At 42.6% G+C, this 19,100-nt stretch overlaps 2 protein-coding genes across 5 annotated transcripts in view; one reads left to right on the forward strand and one right to left on the reverse strand.

The window, feature by feature from the left end:
• The first annotated feature begins 4,990 nt into the window (after window positions 1-4,990).
• On the forward strand, window positions 4,991-13,846 carry SYPL1 (synaptophysin like 1). 2 transcript variants are annotated; one of them, XM_083464118.1, is made up of 6 exons: window positions 4,991-5,052; window positions 5,441-5,512; window positions 8,597-8,715; window positions 10,109-10,313; window positions 11,714-11,902; window positions 12,819-13,846. In XM_083464118.1, the coding sequence occupies exons 2-6, from the start codon at window positions 5,444-5,446 to the stop codon at window positions 12,945-12,947; spliced, it is 711 nt and encodes a 236-aa protein (XP_083320244.1). In that variant the 5' UTR covers window positions 4,991-5,052; window positions 5,441-5,443; the 3' UTR covers window positions 12,948-13,846. The 2 variants fall into 2 exon arrangements, with proteins under 2 accessions (XP_083320244.1, XP_083320243.1); XM_083464117.1 differs by lacking the exon at window positions 4,991-5,052 and adding an exon at window positions 5,155-5,331.
• A 2,559-nt stretch (window positions 13,847-16,405) lies between these two features.
• CDHR3 (cadherin related family member 3) overlaps window positions 16,406-19,100 on the reverse strand; it is a 30,412-nt gene continuing 27,717 nt past the window's right edge. For all 3 annotated transcript variants that reach the window (XR_014516735.1, XR_014516736.1, XM_083464013.1), the window contains 2 exons: window positions 18,971-19,019; window positions 16,406-17,358 (listed from right to left, as the gene is read on the reverse strand). Coding sequence is in view for 1 of the 3 variants with exons in the window: in XM_083464013.1 (XP_083320139.1) it covers window positions 16,991-17,358; window positions 18,971-19,019 (417 nt within the window). In the remaining 2 variants the exon portion in view is untranslated. The remainder of the gene's footprint in view (window positions 17,359-18,970; window positions 19,020-19,100) is intronic.

Genomic DNA, 19,100 nt, shown 5'->3' on the forward strand with positions numbered 1-19,100 from the left:
GTGGAGTTCCGGCCCCACCTGGCGGTGGCGGTCGGCCTGGACCTTGTACGCCTCCTTGGCCTGGTGCAGCTGCTCCATCAATAGCTGTTGCTGGGACTTTAGCTCCTGAAGCCACTCTGTCACCGCAGGGACCGCAGATGCCGGCAGAACATCCGGAAACAGCCGTGGATGAAAACCGTAACTGGCCTGGAACGGGGTCTGCTGGGTGGACGCATTCACCGCGTTGTTGTAAGCGAACTCCGCCAATGCTAGGTGGTCGACCCAGTCATCCTGCTGATAGCTGCAGTAACACCGGATCTGGCACAGGTGCAGGCTCCTCAGAATCTAGGCCTTGCCCCAGTTCAGCCGGCCCTGGAGGCGGGGACTCCTGTGCCGGCTGGGATTCCTCTGGTTCACTCTCAGACTCGGAATCCCAGGCCATCACAACAGCGCTGCCAGTGATGTGCCCAGCTTTGAGGGGCTGGAGGAGACAGGCAGCAGCTGGAGGGCAGCACCTCTGCCGGGGAAGAGGCAGAGGCTGGACGCGGCAACTCCCAGTTCAGCTGGACGCTTCGTGCCATAGTGGCCACAGTAGGCGGAGGCTCCAGGCACGGCGCTGCTTAGGCGCAGCATGGCAGAGTTGGGCAAGGGCGGTGAGCTGATGCCGGGAGGCACCGTGTCCAGCCTCCGCCTCTTCCCTGGCACCCTCCAGAACTTGGCACCCTGGCGCCCTGCACCACTAACACCTCTGGCAGCAACGTATCTTGTCTTTCCTCAACTAACTACAAGGGCGGGGGAGCCAGAGTCTTACTGTAAAGGCAGTGCATGGAAGGGGAGAATTATCTTTTCACTTTGCCACTGGCATCGGAATGGAGATTGTGCCATCTGCTGTCCCCATTTGCCCCCATTTGCAACTTTTCAACTGAGCTGGTCCATTTCTGGTGTTATTTAGCCACTAGAGGGCATGTCTACCCTTACCCAAAACTCCACAATCGACGGTTTGGCAATACGTTTGTTAGGACCAGCCAAAATGTCCAACCAAATTTGTGGCAAGCTTTCAAGTTCTCCGGTGCTCTTCATCAGGCAAGAGGTTACACAAAACAGGGATTGAACAACCTACAATCAACATCTTGGAACTAAGTCTACATATTGACCTCATGGCTACAAATATCTAGCCTAATTTTTGTACTTCTATGTTTTTTACTGTTAAATTCCCCTCCCCGCTGTGAAAGCTTCCCATAATTTAATGGTACAGTATTTGGGTTGGTCCCAATAAAAGTATTGCCAAACTGTCAAAAAAATTTTAGTTTTCTTCTTATGGACCAGCATACATTTTATCTTCCCAAGAAATATTGCTAACAGACTTCCAACCCAGAAGCTTGTTATTTTGCCTGGAACTATAGATCAGGTTTGATCCTATGGGCCTGAGATTTCCACAACAATTTAAAACAGATTACAGTGCAGCTGATGGTTATGTCTGTAATAATTTTAAATAAAAATTAAAAGGGGCAGACTTTGCATTAATTTAATGGGAATCCTTGCAGCCTACAAAGGTTAAATTACAACACGACTCCAAAATAAGTTGGCAGATCCTAGAATCATAGAGTTGGAAGAGACCACAAGGGCCATCGAGTCCAACCCCCTGCCAAGCAGGAAACGCCATCAGAGCACTCCTGACATATGGTTGTCAAGCCTCTGCTTAAAGACCTCCAAAGTAGGAGACTCCACCACACTCCTTGGCAGCAAATTCCACTGTCGAACAGCTCTTACTGTCAGGAGGTTCTTCCTAATGTTTAGGTGGAATCTTCTTTCTTGTAGTTTGGATCCATTGCTCCGTGTCCGCTTCTCTGGAGCAGCAGAAAACAACCTTTCTCCCTCCTCTATGTGACATCCTTTTATATATTTGAACATGGCTATCATATCACCCCTTAACCTCCTCTTCTCCAGGCTAAACATGCCCAGCTCCCTTAGCCGTTCCTCATAAGGCATCGTTTCCAGGCCTTTGACCATTTTGGTTGCCCTCCTCTGGACACGTTCCAGTTTGTCAGTGTCCTTCTTGAACTGTGGTGCCCAGAACTGGACACAGTACTCCAGGTGAGGTCTGATCAGAGCAGAATACAGTGGAACTATTACTTCCCTTGATCTAGATGCTATACTCCTATTGATGCAGCCCAGAATTGCATTGGCTTTTTTAGCTGCCGCGTCACGCTGTTGGCTCATGTCAAGTTTGTGGTCAACCAAGACTCCTAGATCCTTTTCACATGTACTGCTCTCAAGCCAGATAATATATTCCCATTCAAACAGACCAGAACATAAAATATGAGCGAACTCTCAGGCCTCCTAATCCTACTTTGTAAGCAGTAAAGCAAGCCCATTCGACCGATGTGGGCCTACACAAAGCTTGTGGCATGAATATCCACAAATCACTTATATCAAAGCATGCCAAAGAATTCAGAGTTCTGAGGAAGTATAGGTGCCAACTCCCTGGGGCCCTGACCACCCACAAAATCCCCCATGAAGGGGCCAGGCACCCACAAATTTTGCCACCAGGGCCATGTACGCTTCATGGCACCCACGGCCCCGGGCACCCACTGTCGCAGGGCCAAGCTGGCATTCCTGTGAGGAAGTCTTCCTTCCAAGCACTGTTCAGACCTGCAGACCATGTGCCAGGATATGGGATAATAATAATTTAAAGCAGATTGCCCAGTTGCATCAAGAAGGACAGGGCTAGCAGAAAACAGCATAGCACTGCCAGGAGGAAGGACTGTTGACAGTCACGGGCCACCATACTTCTAGACCCTCCCAATTTATCTTTTACAATGGAATTGCAGAAGTTCTAAGAAGACTTATGCCCCAGTTATGAATATGCTGAAATCTGTGTGGCGGGGTGAGCTCCCATTGCTCTGTCCCAGCTTCTTCCAAGCTAGAAGTTCAAAAGCATCCCAGTGCAAGTAGATAAATAGGTACCGCTGCGACGGGAAGGTAAACAGCATTTCCATGCGCTCTGACTTCCGTCATGGTGTTCTGTTGCACCAGAAGCAGTTTAGTCATGCGGACAAATGCTGGCTCCCTCGGCCTGAAAAGCAAGATGAGCGCCGCACCCTATAGTTGCCTTTGACTGGACTTAACCATTCAGGGTCCCTTTACCCTTTTTTACCTTTATGTCCAAACAGGCCCAAAACCATTACTGTGGATTAGGTCTGCAACAGTAGATAGGAATACTCTGGAGTCAATATAAACTCTTTCCATTCTATCCAAACTTATAAAATCCTTCCTGGTTAATCCAATAGGCCATCTAAATGATAACCATCCTCTGCTAACATTGGCCTCAGAGAAGTTACCTATAGCTTATTATTAAGCCATAGCATCAGGCAGTCAAAAGTATGTTGCTCCAAGGGGAAAGGTTAGAAGACTTTTCTTGAATTGTCCTATTGCTGCAGCTATGCCTCCTACATATATCTATAGAAGGTCTGGCTAACTGGCTCTGAAAGCAAACTGGTAGAAATTACACTGGCAAGGACTGTGGAATTGGTTTAGCAGTCAGGGGTCAGCAAACTTGTTCAGCAGGGGGCTGGTCCACTGTCCCTCAGACCTTGTAGGGGGCTGGACTATATTTTGGAAAGAAAATAATGAACGAATTCCTATGCCCCACAAATAACCCAGAGTTGCATTCTAAATAAAAGAAACATTCTACTCATGTAAAAACACGCTGATTTCCGGACTGTCCACGGACCGGATCAGCCCCCAGGCCTTAGTTTGCCTACCCATGGTTTAGCTTAAGGATGACCAACCTTTCGGCATGAGCGTTCCTCTACCTTTAACTGCTGCAGTGGGAATCTCAGCAGGTGTAGCCTGATGTCTCATTGTGCTACGAGCATTTGAAAGAAACTCTGCTGAAAATAAAGTTGCAGGGGCCCTAATCTTCCTTCTCTCTCTTTATATCTATTCCTTTCCAGAACAAAAGCACCAACTGTTGGAAGACCACAACTGTTCTCTCTTTAATTTCTGAAATAGTTGATTTTTTTCTCATAGCATGGTCATCTTTAACCTTGCAGACAGTTAAATCAGAAACTACTCCCCAAAAAGAAAGAAAGAAAGAAAGAAAGAAAGAAAGAAAGAAAGAAAGAAAGAAAGAAAGAAAGAAAGGAAGGAAGGCATTCTTCAAGGAAGGAGCAAGACGGGTCCTTCTTGGAGTGACCACCTCTTTCAAAGGGGGAGGGGAAATGGCCATTGCCAATTTGCAGGCAGACATTGACTTTAATTATCGCTTAAAATATTAACATTTAAAATGGACTTCTTTGAATGTTTTTATGAAGGCCACTAACCCTCCCTGTCTCTGTTTAAAAAATACTGGCTGTTCTAGAAGATTAAGGCAGAAACGAGCATGCCAGGCTTTTCTCAAGGCTTCAGACCATCTTGACGACTGTGATTCCCTCAAAACCCGGCTTTTTAGCTGGCCGAAATGACTGGCAGAATTCGAGATCTGGGAGAAGAGACAATGGAAGAGGATTGGAAAAAAATTAAGGACTACTTCCAAAACAGTACAAATTGTATGAATGTTAAGAAATAGCACAATTGAAAAGAACACGGTACCAGCAATTTAGCTGATATTTGAGACTATGTAATGTTTTAGAAAAAGATGAAATCTGAAGTAATATTATGTTTGAATTATAGTGATAAGTATTGGACAAAAATTATTTGAACTTTGAGACATAATACTTGAGAAGTACAAATTAAGAGCTGAAACAAGGTAATAAATTGCTGTTTTTAACTTTAATATTGAGAATGCAGGGAAGGGAGATGTGAGGAAGTCCAGTTAGTTATGTAAAAATGTGTTATGAATTGTTATGGTGTTTTTTAATTATAGATTGATGTCTTTGTTTTTGTATGTTTTTTCTTGTTTGTTTTTGTCTGGTGAAGGGATGGTATATGTTTGGTGATTTTTTTCTGTTCGAAATTTGCAATAAAAAAAAATTTTTTTTAAAAAAAAAAGCCCGGCTTTTTAGCGAAGGCTTGGAAGGAGGCTGTCACTGAACAAGAAGACTTCTTTATGGCAGGGAAGACTCGGACTAGGTACTAAAACAGAAGGGGAAAAACACCCCACATGGTTTTAAGTGGCGCATCCTTGCGTTGCATAGAGAAGAGTGCAGGATGCAAACACACCTGAGAGCCTCCTAGGCCCATTGCAAGATGGCAGTTGGGGAAGGAGGAGAAGGCGGTTCCATTGCCTGGGAGATGTGGGCGGAGCTTGAAGAGGCAGCCTATATAAGGGGACGCAGGCCGGGCAGCGGCTGCAGTGAAGCCCTAGAGAGGGAAGGAGGAGTGGTGGCCAGGCCAGGGGAAGGACGCCAGGTCTGGTCTTACGCCTCGCACGGTTCTGTTTGTGCCTCTGGGCTCCCCTTCCACGCATGTCTCTGTCCTAATGTGTTCCCCTTCCTCCTCCTTTTTCTTTCTCTTGCAGAAAATGAGCGATTTTCACCTGGATCTCAGCCCGCTCAAGGAGCCCCTGGGGTTCATCAAGCTTCTTGAGTGGGTGAGTCTGCTGGGTTAGGGGGTTCAGGTCATATGGGTCACCCCCCCCTTCCTAGACTGTCTTGCAGGGCTCTTTCCTTTGATATGGGGTGGGGGGCTGTGTTGTGTTCTCCTAAAAGGCCTTGAGGGACGGTGGAATAAAAAGTTTTAGTGCCATCCTGTTTGGAAGCAAGGCCTGTTGGGTTCAAGGAGGCTTGCCCCCCCAAAAAAATGTGGGGTTAGGCTTGCCTCCGAAATGGTGAGGCCTAGACTTGCGCATGCTTTGGAATTGACCTTTTAAAATAGTTGCCTTGTCTTGTTAGGCCTGGCGTGGCCTGAATCCCAGCTGTTTCTAAGCCTCTGTTCCCTTAAAACCTGGTCTCTACGAATCCTGATGTTGGCTGTAATCTCCCAGTACGTTCCTTTAATGCAAAACACTAAATTACTGGAAATAATTTCCATTAAAAAATAATAATTCTGCTGCAGTAATGCCTGTGTGCACTGGTGAAAACCCTGAAAGCCGATGACTTTGCACGCTTAATTTGTAAGGAGTAAAATGTCTTTTAAAGTGTTGGGGTCTCTGTGTAATCTCCCAACAGTCACGTTGCACAGGTCTGTTGAGCAAAATTATTACCGTATGTACTACCAAATAACTTTTTTCGGTGAAAACTCCATGTTTTGTTTCCTTCTATAAATTAAAGTTGGACTTCTGCATTCAAATGGGAAATCCATTTGAATTTGAGGGGGCTGTTTTAAATATAATGCTGTTGTTGTTTAGTCGTCTTAGTTGAGTTCGATTCTCCCTGACCCCATGAACCAGAGCATGCCTTGGAAACTCTTTCTTCTCAAAGCTTCTCCTTTTTATGTCCATGGAGTTTTCTTGGCAAAATACTGGAGTGGTTTGCCAGTTCCTTCTCCAGGTGGATCACAATTAGTCTAAACTCTCGGCTATGACCTGATCCTGCACGGCATAGCTCATTGCTTCTTGGAGTTATTCAAGCCCCTTCCCCACAACAAGGCAGTGATCCAGTAAGGGGTTTAAATATAATAGATATATACAATGCAAGATAAACAGCGAGTCAGATTTTCTGCATCCTGTTACAAAGTGATGTCGTTCCTTCTGTTTTACAAATACTAATGTTAACACCCTAAAGCATTCTAGACCCAATTATGATTTTTCTGCTGCATCTAGCACACCCAGCCAGCTTTGTAGTGGTGCCAAGTTTGCGTGGCTTATGCAGGAATGCAAAGCCTAGCAGTATAAGAAGTCCCACTGCTCCCAGGTCCTACCATCAATAATAACAACAATAATTTTATTATTTATACCCCGCCCATCTGGCTGGGTTTTCCCAGCCACTCTGGGCAGCTTCCAGCAAAATAAAAAATATATAATAAATGTCAAACATTAAAAGCTTCCTAATAGTTCAGATGTCTTCTAAAAGTTGTGTATTGAAAAGTCCAACAGCTATTTTGCACTTTCTGCTTTCTTGCCGGTAACCTTCTGCTCTAGTTCGGGACAGGGTGTTTGGATAATTTTTTGTCACAGATACAGAATTTTGAAATTGAACTGTTGCACATTTCTTTTCTATTTGTCTCTGTGTGTATGCATACACACAAGCTATATTTGTTGTACACGGCAATGATGCCTCAAATAAAGCAGTGGTCTCATTTTTGTATAGGACACATGGCAATAGCCTGAAAAAGACGCGAATTTGATGGGAATTCGTTTTTGTAGTTTGTCAGGCAGCTTGTAAAAAACGTTATTAAAGACCCTAGTGCTTGTTTCACTAGGTTAGTGTAAGGTCTTGCAAACCCTTAAGGTTGGCCCTGCTATAACACCCCAATATGCCTGCCTTCCCCCCCTCCCGACCCTGACCAATTTCCTATATCTAGCCTTAACAATTTTATGCCATGATGGACTCACCCACTTGTTTCCCTTTGTAGAGTGATACTCTATACCAGGGTAGCCAACAGGGTGCCCTTCAGAAGTTGGGGACCACAACTCCATCAACCATGACCATTGGCCCCCTGCTGATTGGGGGCCTGATGGGAGTTGTAATCCAACATCTGGAGGGCCACAGGTTTCCTAGCCTTGCCTTAGGCAGCTACCTAGTTATGCTTTAAGGGTAGGGCTTGCCTTTGCTTTAGGGCATAGGGGAAAACAAGTAAGCTTTCTGGTAGAAGACAAATGCCTAGTTTCCTAAGCAGTAAGGTGTGCATCTGATAATAATTTGACTGCCTCCAACTCCTTTATAATGAAAGCAACTTGAACATCTTTTGCTTGTTACTAAACTGCTTGTCGCGCAGCTGATAAAGGAACCGCTTCTGACAGAAGCAGGTTTTAAAACGTTTTCCCCATAACTATTTTTAAATTGATTTTTAATTTCAAGTAACAAAACATTCTAGGTGCCATGCCATTAATAACGATGCCAGCAGCCCTATAAAGAGTAAAGAAACATTCATAACTGTCTATCAAACACCTTCCATATGAACGCTCAACAGATTATGCCAATATAAAATTGAATTTCTTTTTCCCCCTTTTGATAAACTTGCATGCTTAAGTTTGCTTACAGACATAGACTTTGTTTGGATAAATAGGGCAATATTTGGAATGAGTTTATACAAAATGTAGGCTGTTAATATTTACAAATATATTAGGATAATATCAAACTTAGAAAATGTATGGGTTAGGGTATTTTTCATATACACATTTTTTCTCTATACATTTTTGTGCCTTGTTTTCATTTTCTTTATAATTGAAAACTTTTCAATAAAATACTAATATCAAAAAACTTGTATGCTTCAGTGCACTATACATTTATATTGCTTAGGAACTCTGATAAAAGGAACAAACTTGCAGCATTTTTCAGTGCAGTCCTGTATATAAACTGCTCAGAAGTAATCACCATTGATTTGGCTGAGACTTTCATCAGATAAGTGCACATAGTGTTTCGACTGTAGCTACACCCACTAAAGCTGTAAATTTGGATGGAATTAATGAGTCAAATTAAGAATGGATGTAAAGTGTTCCTTACATTTTGTTAAATTTTCCAAATGTACATAAATGCGTATAATAATGCATGTGGTGTATTATCTCTTTATACAGTTCTTCTCCATGTTTGCATTTGCTACATGTGGAGGCTATAGAGGTGTAACGACGCTTTTAGTATCCTGTAATGGACTTGTAAATGGAACAGTAAGAGCAAGTTTTGCTTATCCTTTCAGGTGAGCCTCTTAAATGGCAAGTGTCTAGTATATTTCTGTATGTAAAGTTTCCTGCCAGTGCTTGATCGTTGGTCACCATTACCTGATTAGCACTAGGTCAGTCCAGCAATTTATAGTTGATAAATCTTTCCAGCTTTAATGAACTACTTAATACTGCTCTGATAAGGTCTTCTAGCAGAGGCTACATCAGTAATTAATGATAGAACATGAACTATACAAATGTACAGGACAAACAACAATCTTGTCTTTCTAAAATTGGGGCAGGGGGAATCACATTTCTCATGTGACCTGGCACAACATGTGCCTGTTCTACAGATTATTATTTTAAAAAAAATCTGAAAGGAGAATGAATCCTCTATTATAGTGCCATCAGTGGAAAAAGTTTGTTTTCTAACAAAAGTTTGATGTACCTTGCATGACAGTTGTGTCCAATGCGCATTCTCTCCAGTAATAGCAGAAATGTTGTCAGAAGAAAAGTGTCTTCTCAGATATGTATCATCCTGGCCAGGGAGAACTCTCAGTGTATTGGATTGACTACTACTTCCTTTCATGTCCTATTAAATTTGTTCACTGCTAAGAGACCATTTTGCTTTATCTAGTGAAATACACCTGCAGCCTCCTCTGTCTATGCTTTCCTTCCTGTGTGGCTGCTTTTTCTCGAAGGAAAAAGCCAAACATGAATATATATTTTAAAACATGCTTAATGTAACATATAGTTCAATGCTCGGTTCTAGATAGATTCTATAGTTAACCTGTTACTTTCCTGCTTAATCTGTAGCTGACCTGGATCAACAAAAGGCTTGGGGATGGAAATTTCCATTAATTTTCCATTAATGTCATTTCTCATTTGGGCAGACTTGCATAAGATGTAGACTATGAAATACCTGTTTGTCAAAACGTGTTATGCTGCCATCTTTGTTTGACTTCGTGGCTGCTACTCTTATCACAGTGTCAAGGCATTGCACCCACAGCAGCAAAAAGCAGCTTACACAAAAAGTCAAATGATTCTACTGGTCTTTATTTGTTTTTTAATGACTCCACTCCTGCTATGTTTTAAGCTGTCTTTATTTTATCGGTAAGCTGCCTTGAGCCTCTATGGGAGGGGGGCAAGGTGGGGTATGCATATATAATAATGATAATCTACCTTAAGCTGTTCTGCTGTGTGCATTAAACTAGCCTTAACTGCTGGGGATGATAGGAATGCAGGCCTAGGGGATTAACACTATGCAGTTCATTATTTCCCAATATACATACCAGTGGAATGGAAATTGATATGCTAGCTGACGGTTGTACAGAAAGTGAAGCTGAACAGCCCAGTTGCCTGTGCTCTGTGATGACTGTAGTATAGCTAAGACATGCTTCCCTTGATAATTTCTGCCTACTTCTCTTTTAGGCTGAACAAAGTGATATTTGGTTCGCCAGATCCAACCCGATGCAATGGCACTTGGGGTGAAACCCACCTCGTGGGCAACTTCTCCACCACTGCACAGTTCTTCGTAACTTTTGGAATCTTGATCTTCTTGTATTGCATGGCTGCCCTTGTACTGTACCTTGGTTATATGCACCTGTACCAAAGCGGTGGCATTTTACCAATGATGGTAGGTTGATACTAAGGACAAATCTAAAAAAAACCCTTGAATTTAAGTTACCAGAAGTTTAATTCTGTAACTCAGAACTCTGGGGTTTTTTTTACTTGTTTGATGTGTAAACTCATCATTCAAAATATGTGGGGGTTCTATTGTTTTGATTAATTAATTAAGTTGTATGACTACCCCGAAACCCTTGCAGGCACAAACTGTATTGAAAGCTGTGTGGCCTATTAACACCCTAACTAACAGCATCATGAGCACAAGTCATCACGAATGTGCAATAAACAGGACACCTGGAGGGGACATCTGTCTCAGGAGCGTGCTGTGGGGATAAAATGGGACATGCAAAGAACAGTGTACATCACCCTAGGCTACTTAAAGGAAGGGCAGGCTATAAATGCAAGAATTGAAGAACAAGTCAGTGTGTTTAGGAGATGTAATTCCTACTTTAAAGGTAAAGGGACCCCTGACCATTAGGTCCAGTTGTAACAGACCCTGGGGTTGCCGCACTCATCTCGCTTTATTGGCCGAGGGAGCCAGCGTTTGTCCGCAGACAGCTTCCGGGTCATGTGGCCAGCATGACTAAGCCGCTTCTGGCAAACCAGAGCAGCGCACGGAAATGGCGTTTACCTTCCCGCTGGAGCAGTACCTATTTATCTACTTGCACTTTGACGTGCTTTCGAACTGCTAGTTTGGCAGGAGCAGGGACTGAGAAACGGGAGCTCACCCGACCTGATCGGCAAGTCCTAGGCTCTGTGGTTTAACCTACAGCGCCACCCGTGTCCCACAATTCCTACTTTGCATAGTATCTATTTGTTGGTGCAGAGATTTTCCCTCAAGTTCTGTGAATGGAGCATGCCTGCATGAACCTGAAAAGTAGTCTTCTATCAGGTGTCCTTCAGATGTTTTTAACTACAACTCCCATCAACCCAGCCATCATTAAAACATCTGGAGGGAATAAGGTTGAGAAAGGCTGCTGATGAAGACGGTAAACTTGCATTTTCAACTTCTTGAAATAGAGGACACAACCAGCATCTTTTGAGCTGTGTTTAGCTACCAGTTCTGCATTGCTTTTAGGCTCTATGGTTTCTTCTTTGCAAACTGTAAAGGCATCATCAGTGCTACACCCAAGTGACTTTTTAGATAAAAAGCTGGAGTTGTGGATTTCTCAAGCAGTCTGTATTTTGGCCAAATAGTCACTGCTACATAAGGAAAGTGTCTTCCAGAAAATAGTAGCACGCTTGCTGGGAGTGTGGTTGGATGGTTAGATACTTTGCAGTAAAATGAACACAGCTGCTAAAATGAAAATGGTTTTATGTCACGTGATAGTAAATATTGACTACCCCCTCCCAACCCCTGAATGCATTTTAGACTGAAGCAATTGGTAACTTTGGACTGTCTCATTACAGGATTATGTCTTCACTCTTAGTGCCGTCTTTCTGTGGCTGGTCGGCAGTGCTGCGTGGGCAAAGGCACTTGTTGATATCAAAGTATCAACTGGTCCACGCATTATTGAAGAAATATCTGCTTGCAAAATACCAGGAACCTCCTGTTTGTTTGATTCGGTAACCAGCATGGGAAGTCTGAATGTGTCTGTGGTATGTATGTCAGCTTTTGAGCATTCAAGTGCTAGTGTTACGAGCTGAATCTAAGTAGCGTCTGCAGATCAAACGTCAATAACCACCCGAGTCTGTAAACTTGGATCCAAACTAGGCATAATGCAAGAGATCAGGGAACTAATAACCTTCCAGTCTAAATGCAGCTAGAGATTGTTCCCCGCTGGGTCCAGTATTGTAGTATTTAATATTAATGTTTAACTGATATTTCTCAGTGTCCTTGCATATGCCCACACAAATGGGAATATAATAATGTAGTAATTGCTGCCTCATCTCTAAACTATGGTCCAAAATACAATGCCCAGAATACTAGCTAGGGTTCCATTTAGAAATTGTATAACTCGTTTTATAACAGCTGCACTGGTTGTAAGTTTGTTTCCAAACTAAACTCAAGGTACTCACATTGGTATTTAAGGTCTTAAACAATGTCGGCTCCAACAGTCTGAAAGACCAACTCCTTCCCTACAGACTTTCTCAGGTGGTAAGATCAGAGGGTGCCTTCTTGATAGTTTCAGCATCCTCAGGCGTGCTGGTGACTGAGGATACGGGATTCTCAGTGGCAACCCCTAAGTTGTGGAACTCCCCAGTTTTCAGGTTTTTTTAGTGGGGGAGATTGCAGTCTCTTGGAAACTTCCTGCCCTAGACTTTAACTCTGCAGATGTATCCTCTAGGACCCTATTCTTGTGACTGTCATTTGGTTTAAACTGTTTTTAATGTTGCATTTTGAATGGTTTTGACGCACTTTGAGACGTTGGGGTGGAGGGTGGGTAACAAATCAAACTGGTAACTATTGGGCTGCATGATAAAAGTTTTTGAATTGTTAAGAGGAGAAGGCTTTTAGCTGGTTGTATTCAATAGTAATGTAACTATCTGATAACACACATGTCTTAATTTGCAGGTTTTTGGCTTGTTAAATATGGTTCTGTGGGCAGGAAATGCTTGGTTTGTATACAAGGAGACGATTCTGCATAAACCTAACAATGCTTCTCCAGACTCCGGACTTTATCCACCTGCATCAGGAATTTAACTATAACAACAACAAAAAGCTGCATTCTGTTGACAATAGTTTAAAAACCTTGAAGTTCAATGTACTTTAGCTGTTTTTTAAAAATGGAAATTCACTTCAAAGTACATACTCTGGATAGAAAAATCAGTAAGTTTTGGAAGGGTTGCCTATACTTGATTGAGTATTCATTCAGTCTAACTCACAGACACTCTTGATAAAAATTTGGGCAATCTCTCTGGAAGTAATATTTTGTTAGCGGCATTTGATTTCTACAAAAGCTTGCCAGTGTAACTAGTACTCTTCCAAGCCTGTGCTGAATTTCCGTTTAACATACAATCTAAGGAGCTATAAATAACGTTGCCTATTTTCATGCTCTGAAACAGTACTTCTCAAGCTTAAACAGGTTTCAGTTGCTTGGTTTAAAAGCCTTTCCCCTCCATATTTGGCACACTTGCATTCCAGCTTTTGGTATAATAGTTTAATTCTTGATTTAGAAGAGAGAGTAAATCTTGGATGACAAAAATACTGAGCCAAGTGCTCTAAATCGGCCTTTGCCATTCTGGTTCTCTCCAGATGTTTTAGCCTACAACTGGCTTGGGGTGGCGGGAGTGGTAATCCGAAACTCCTGGAGGGCACCAGGTTGGCAAAGATTGCTCTAACCACTTGTTAGTCACCCATGCCCATTTAAAACCAAAGTTTAAACAGTGACAACATGTTTAAAATTGAAAAGCTGTTGACATGTGCTAAAATGAGAGAGATTCTGTTCTGGAGTATACTAGTTACGCAGACAGTTTTCCCTTTAGGAAGATTGCTCCTAATTCTTAAGTTTGGATGTATAAACATTGCTACTTCGTTTTGAGGAAACACCTGTGACATGCCTGTATTTTGACTTCAGTTAAATAAATGGAAGTTTCTAGGAATTTTGTTGGGAATATTCTTCCTTCTGATTTCTTGTCATAGAATCATAGAATCATAGAGTTGGAAGAGACCACAAGGGCCATCGAGTCCAACCCCCTGCCAAGCAGGAAACACCATCAGAGCACTCCTGACATATGGTTGTCAAGCCTCTGCTTAAAGACCTCCAAAGAAGGAGACTCCACCACACTCCTTGGCAGCAAATTCCACTGTCGAACAGCTCTTACTGTCAGGAAGTTCTTCCTAATGTTTAGGTGGAATCTTCTTTCTTGTAGTTTGGATCCATTGCTCCGTGTCCGCTTCTCTGGATCAGCAGAAAACAACCTTTCTCCCTCCTCTATGTGACATCCTTTTATATATTTGAACATGGCTATCCTATTACCCCTTAACCTCCTTGTCAGCATTGTTAGAGTATTGCAATGCTTGCCCCAGGGTTATTGGTTTCCTCTTCTGACTGTACAGTGTGTCACTTTTTTGGGCGGGTGGTGGGGGGGGGGAGAGAAACTTAATTTTGGCAAATTTCTTTAGTAAGGTGCCTTAAATATGTTTTTGGGTACGAAAAATTCAAATTTGCTCTTTTGTTATTGAGAAACATTTAACTTGTTAAGTGTACATTTGATGAAGTACAAATTGCTTTTGGGAAACCAAAGAGTGTTAATTTTACCTCCTGAAAATGCCAGGAAACTGGAGTAAGGTACTCAGGCTAAGGCTGCAGTCTTAGACACACTTGCTTTTGAGTCCCACTGAACTCAAAAAGGGCTTAATTTTGTAGCGGTGTCTTGAGTTGCAGTGTGATCATTTGCATGGCAGAAGATCAGGAGGGTTGTCAACTGAAATGCAAGCAAAAATACGTGCATTCTTTTAAAGTCACTTTGAATGTGTGACTACTAAGACTGGAAAGAGAAGCTGCTGAATTGCAACTCATTACCAAACTTAAAACCATGGAGAGACCTGGTCTGAACAAAGACATTGGATTCTTATCTCATTATACATGACTAAGCCATTTCTCACCACCTCACCCCTTGCCTTTTCCTGTAAGACCTATTACAGTCGTTAAGAGTCGTCAACAGGCTCATCTCAGCTATCTGCCAATCTCCCATTCCCACCACCCTTCTGAGTAATACCCCTCCCCACCTTCTCACTATATAGAAGGGTCTGGCAACTTCTGTTTCAGTGTATCTGAAGAAGTGTGCATGCACACGAAAGCTCATACCAAGAACTAACTTAGTTGGTCTTTAAGGTGCTACTGGAAGGAATTTTTTTGTTTTTACTAAGACGTGTACAGCCTCGTTATACAGGTTTGGTGTATGTAGCCTTAGTCCTTTCAAAGCTATGAGGATGGGAACATGAGCGCAACGATAGGTTCTTCTAGCAACAGCACCTTTTGCTTCATTAGGTGGTCACCCATGACAAAACTGGATGCATTTTATTTACATGAAATCAGTGGCAACAATGGCATTGTAGAGATCTGAACGGTGAACTTGCATCATTGTTACCCGACCCGTTGTCGCCATCGCAACCACAGAGCCACAGTAAACTTTGGACATGTCAGGGCTACCCACCGGTTTTCAATCACACTCTTTATTGTGTGATTTTCAGATAAGGGGGGAAATGAATTGCAGTAGAATGGCATTTGTCTCCTTAATTTGTTGGCATTGCCAAATAAAATAAATCATGCACTAATCTCTACCCTGACAATAGGAGAATATACTTCTATGGATGAAGGAATCAGTGTAGGTGGCATGTTTAATATAAAATATATCCTCCCGGAACTATCTGAGACTATGGTGCAAATTCCTAACATAAACATGACCTGGAAAGAACAGCTAACCTTTGCAGAAAAGATCAGAACATGAACCCTTGTATTTGCCATAAAGATCTAGTTATCAGTCTCCTCTGTTGGTGGAAACAAGACATCACACAGGCTGTGAAAAAAATGCCTGATGTAAATGTATGCTTCAGCAATGGTAAAAGCTAAAGATGTGGTATTCACAAAAATTAAGGTTGTGTTTTCTTCACTTCATTCTTGCATCACAAAACACAATAGTGCACTAGAAGGAAAAACAGTTCAAAGAATTTGGTGTCATGTTAGTCACTCACTAAGGAAGCCTTCTCTATAGACATTGGAATCAAAATATGCTTAATCCTCAAGTTTTCAATGGTTGGTTAGCTCACAGTTCCAACAAGACCCATCCTTGTCTCTTAGTGATCTTGAAGGATCAACCTTACACTCCACTGGACCACAGGAACATTTGAGACACTATTGTCTTGCTGAAATGGGATTTTGAAGTGGAGAGCTTAACTCTTGCAGAAGGCACAGATCAAAATTCCTTGACTTGTGACACCACCCCTGCTCCAAGATCAGATACACCCACTCCCCTATTCTTCCTTTTAGCACTGTGCTAACTCACTTTCTTTGGGTAGTTAGGGACTCTGGACTCTTGCCTGAAATTACTAATAGTATGGGAGATTTGTGAGCCACAGCTCAAGCCAGAATTGAATACAAGGGGCATGGAACCCAAGTATCGGTGCTGACCCAAGGGTTACAAAAGAGGCTCCCCGCCTTTGCCACAGTAGCTGGTTTATTGTAATATATTTCTGGAGAAACTTGCATGGCCGTTTTGCTTCAAAAATTAAGATACATAGGATGAGCCAAAATAGAGCCACTTTTGTCAAAAGCCATTGTGCCCAAATTATGCTACTAGTATGTTTCTGATTACACATATATCAAAAATCCCATAGCAGCCTGCAGCCACCTTCTATTGCAACTTTCCCACAGGCAAACGATCTTGTCACAAGAACTCTAATGAAATATACCGTACATGCACTTCACTCTGTTTTCTCAAAATCAAGTTCAGTTCCTGCCCCACCCCCCTGTTTCAGATCTGATTTGTTGAGATTACAATAGCCAAAGTTGCTTGTAAATTATACAGCTCGCTCGCCATCCCATTGTATTAAGTCACTGGAATGGATTGTGCTCTAAACAGGCCTTCGCAATAAGAATTGCTAGGCAGCCAGAAGAGATCATTTGGTATCCTCCCTCTTGTGTAGGGGTGAAACTGAAAATTATTACAATTTGTCTGCATTACCTCTTGCTATTTTGATTAAGATTACAGGTGGTTTTTTCTGGGTTACAAATACAACCGCCTTCATTTTTGTATAGACTGATTCTCGTACTTGGGATATATTTTGGGAGAAGGGACCGGGGACTTTTGAGGGGGAGCAGGTGACAAAGACCCCTTGCCCAAAAGCTCTTCTTTTGGCTTCTGCAACTTTAGCTTGCTATTTGGGTCAGAAGTCTCTGTCTTCCTTTCTGTGGACTTTTGTGCCACCTTGTTTTGTCCTCCCAGCTTTGGGCCACTGGGCTGAGTTTCCTGTTGGCTTAGATCCCGTTGGACTCTCTTCGTAGTCATCACCTCTGCAGTTGGGTCCTTTGCTTCCAACTTAGAAGGCATGTTGGAATCTTTCCATCTTCGAGCCCCAGACTTGGAATTATATTCATACCATTTGCCAGTGACTATGGAGAGGGGAAAAACAATAATCTAGCTATTTCACATCACAGATTAAGGGGTAAGATTATATTTAGTTTATATTGACAGTGAAGCCAAAGAATCACAGTGACTGCCTGATTGTGGAATACTCCTCTCAGTCATTTTCACCTGGTGCCTTTGCTGCCATCTTTTTGGTGCCAGGTAAAGACTTACCTTTCCCCCAAGATCTTTGAATACATAGAGATGATGTTTTGTTACTACTGTACTGGCAAAGCTTCCTGTAGCTGTTATTAAGGGGTTTCGGTTTGTATTGTATACCGGTAAATGTACTCGGTGTTTTAAACTGTGTTGTTTGTCACTTGGAGACCTTCAGGTAACAAGTAGCTAACATCTGTATGATGGTGATGATGAGGTCACTGTCAGGGTTCAGCCATACCCAGACCTTAAACCACAGTACACAGGGGGGAAGCAGAGCACCCCAACAGATCTTCACACCGTTACAATGCAAGGAGCTGTCGGATCTGGACATCCTTGCCCCAAGACTAAAGACCACCACACCATCTGCCTGGGTTCCTGGCCAGCTCTCAGACCCTCGTGACACATGGGTAGGCAAACTAAGGCCCGGGGGCCAGATCCGGCCCAGTCGCCTTCTAAATCCGGCCTGCGGACGGTCTGGGAATCAGCATGTTTTTACATGAGTGGAATGTGTCCTTTTATTTAAAATGCATCTCTGGGTTATTTGTGGGGCATAGGAATTCGTTCATATATATTTTTCAAAATATAGTCCGGCCCCCCACAAGGTCTGAGGGACAGCGGACCAGCCCCCTGCTGAAAAAGTTTGCTGACCCCTGCTCTGACATCTCCCCCAGGACCAGAGGAGATAGTGAGCCTGGCAGGAGCTGTATGCTGGCACCAAACTGCCAGAAAGAGCTGCTTGGAAGGCTAGTTGGGAGGACGGGAAATGGCACAGAATCACCTTCTCTGATCAGGGCCTGGCTCTTACATAAGCTCCCTGCTTCATTGGTGAAGTAACATCTCTCATCCAAGCTCCAGCCTGCCTGACCTTGGGAAAAGGACAGCAAGGATGCACATTGTCTCTCATCCTCATCAAGAAAGAAAGAAAGAAAGAAAGAAAGAAAGAAAGAAAGAAAGAAAGAAAGAAAGAGGAGCAATGCATATCCATATGTCTTCTGGAGAGATGTTACAGCTTGCATTGCACTGAATATATTCATGTACTTAGGTGCTTATTTTATTCTTGTTCTTATGCTTGGTTAAATGTTTTAAATTGCTTTGGGTCACTTATGTGAAAAAAGCAACAAAACCATCATCATGTGCTTGTGCATTTGGGTGGATTTGCTGCGGCTTTCCTTAGACAAGCAGAAGGTGAGTTTTGCACATGGAAAAGTTATTCCACACATGCAGTATTAACTGGTAGGCAAACCAATTATTCAATAGCGGCAAATATGTGTTATTACTTTAGTACACTTCCAAAGATTGCAGTTTGACTTTCCTATTTAAACTGTACGCCACTGATATTTGCCTTGGAAATGTCAGTGTTTCCTTGCAATTAAAGTTAAGCTCTTTCATTTCAAACTTATTTCTTCTTCTCATTTCCCCTCCCATTAGAAGTAGTGATACCTGGGTCTTTTGCTTCACCATCAAAAACAGGGTTTATGTTGGTCATCTCCTAGCCAGAAAAAGAAATCAAGAAATCAGTGTCATTTATTATTTTTTAAATGGTGAGAAGAGCAGAAATATTGACCTATAT

The sequence above is a fragment of the Podarcis liolepis genome, assembly GCF_965112155.1.
Source record: "Podarcis liolepis genome assembly, chromosome: 10".
In the NCBI taxonomy this organism is placed as follows: domain Eukaryota; kingdom Metazoa; phylum Chordata; class Lepidosauria; order Squamata; family Lacertidae; genus Podarcis; species Podarcis liolepis.

What these genes read in the sequence shown, in the direction of transcription:
- SYPL1 (XM_083464117.1), top strand. Translation starts at nt 5,170, where the DNA reads ATGGCAGTTGGGGAAGGAGGAGAAGGCGGTTCCATTGCCTGGGAGATG. An exon ending in AGTTTTGCTTATCCTTTCAG is followed by an intron (nt 8,716 to 10,108) that starts GTGAGCCTCTTA and finishes CTTCTCTTTTAG; the next exon opens with GCTGAACAAAGTGATATTTG. An exon ending in GTGGCATTTTACCAATGATG is followed by an intron (nt 10,314 to 11,713) that starts GTAGGTTGATAC and finishes GTCTCATTACAG; the next exon opens with GATTATGTCTTCACTCTTAG.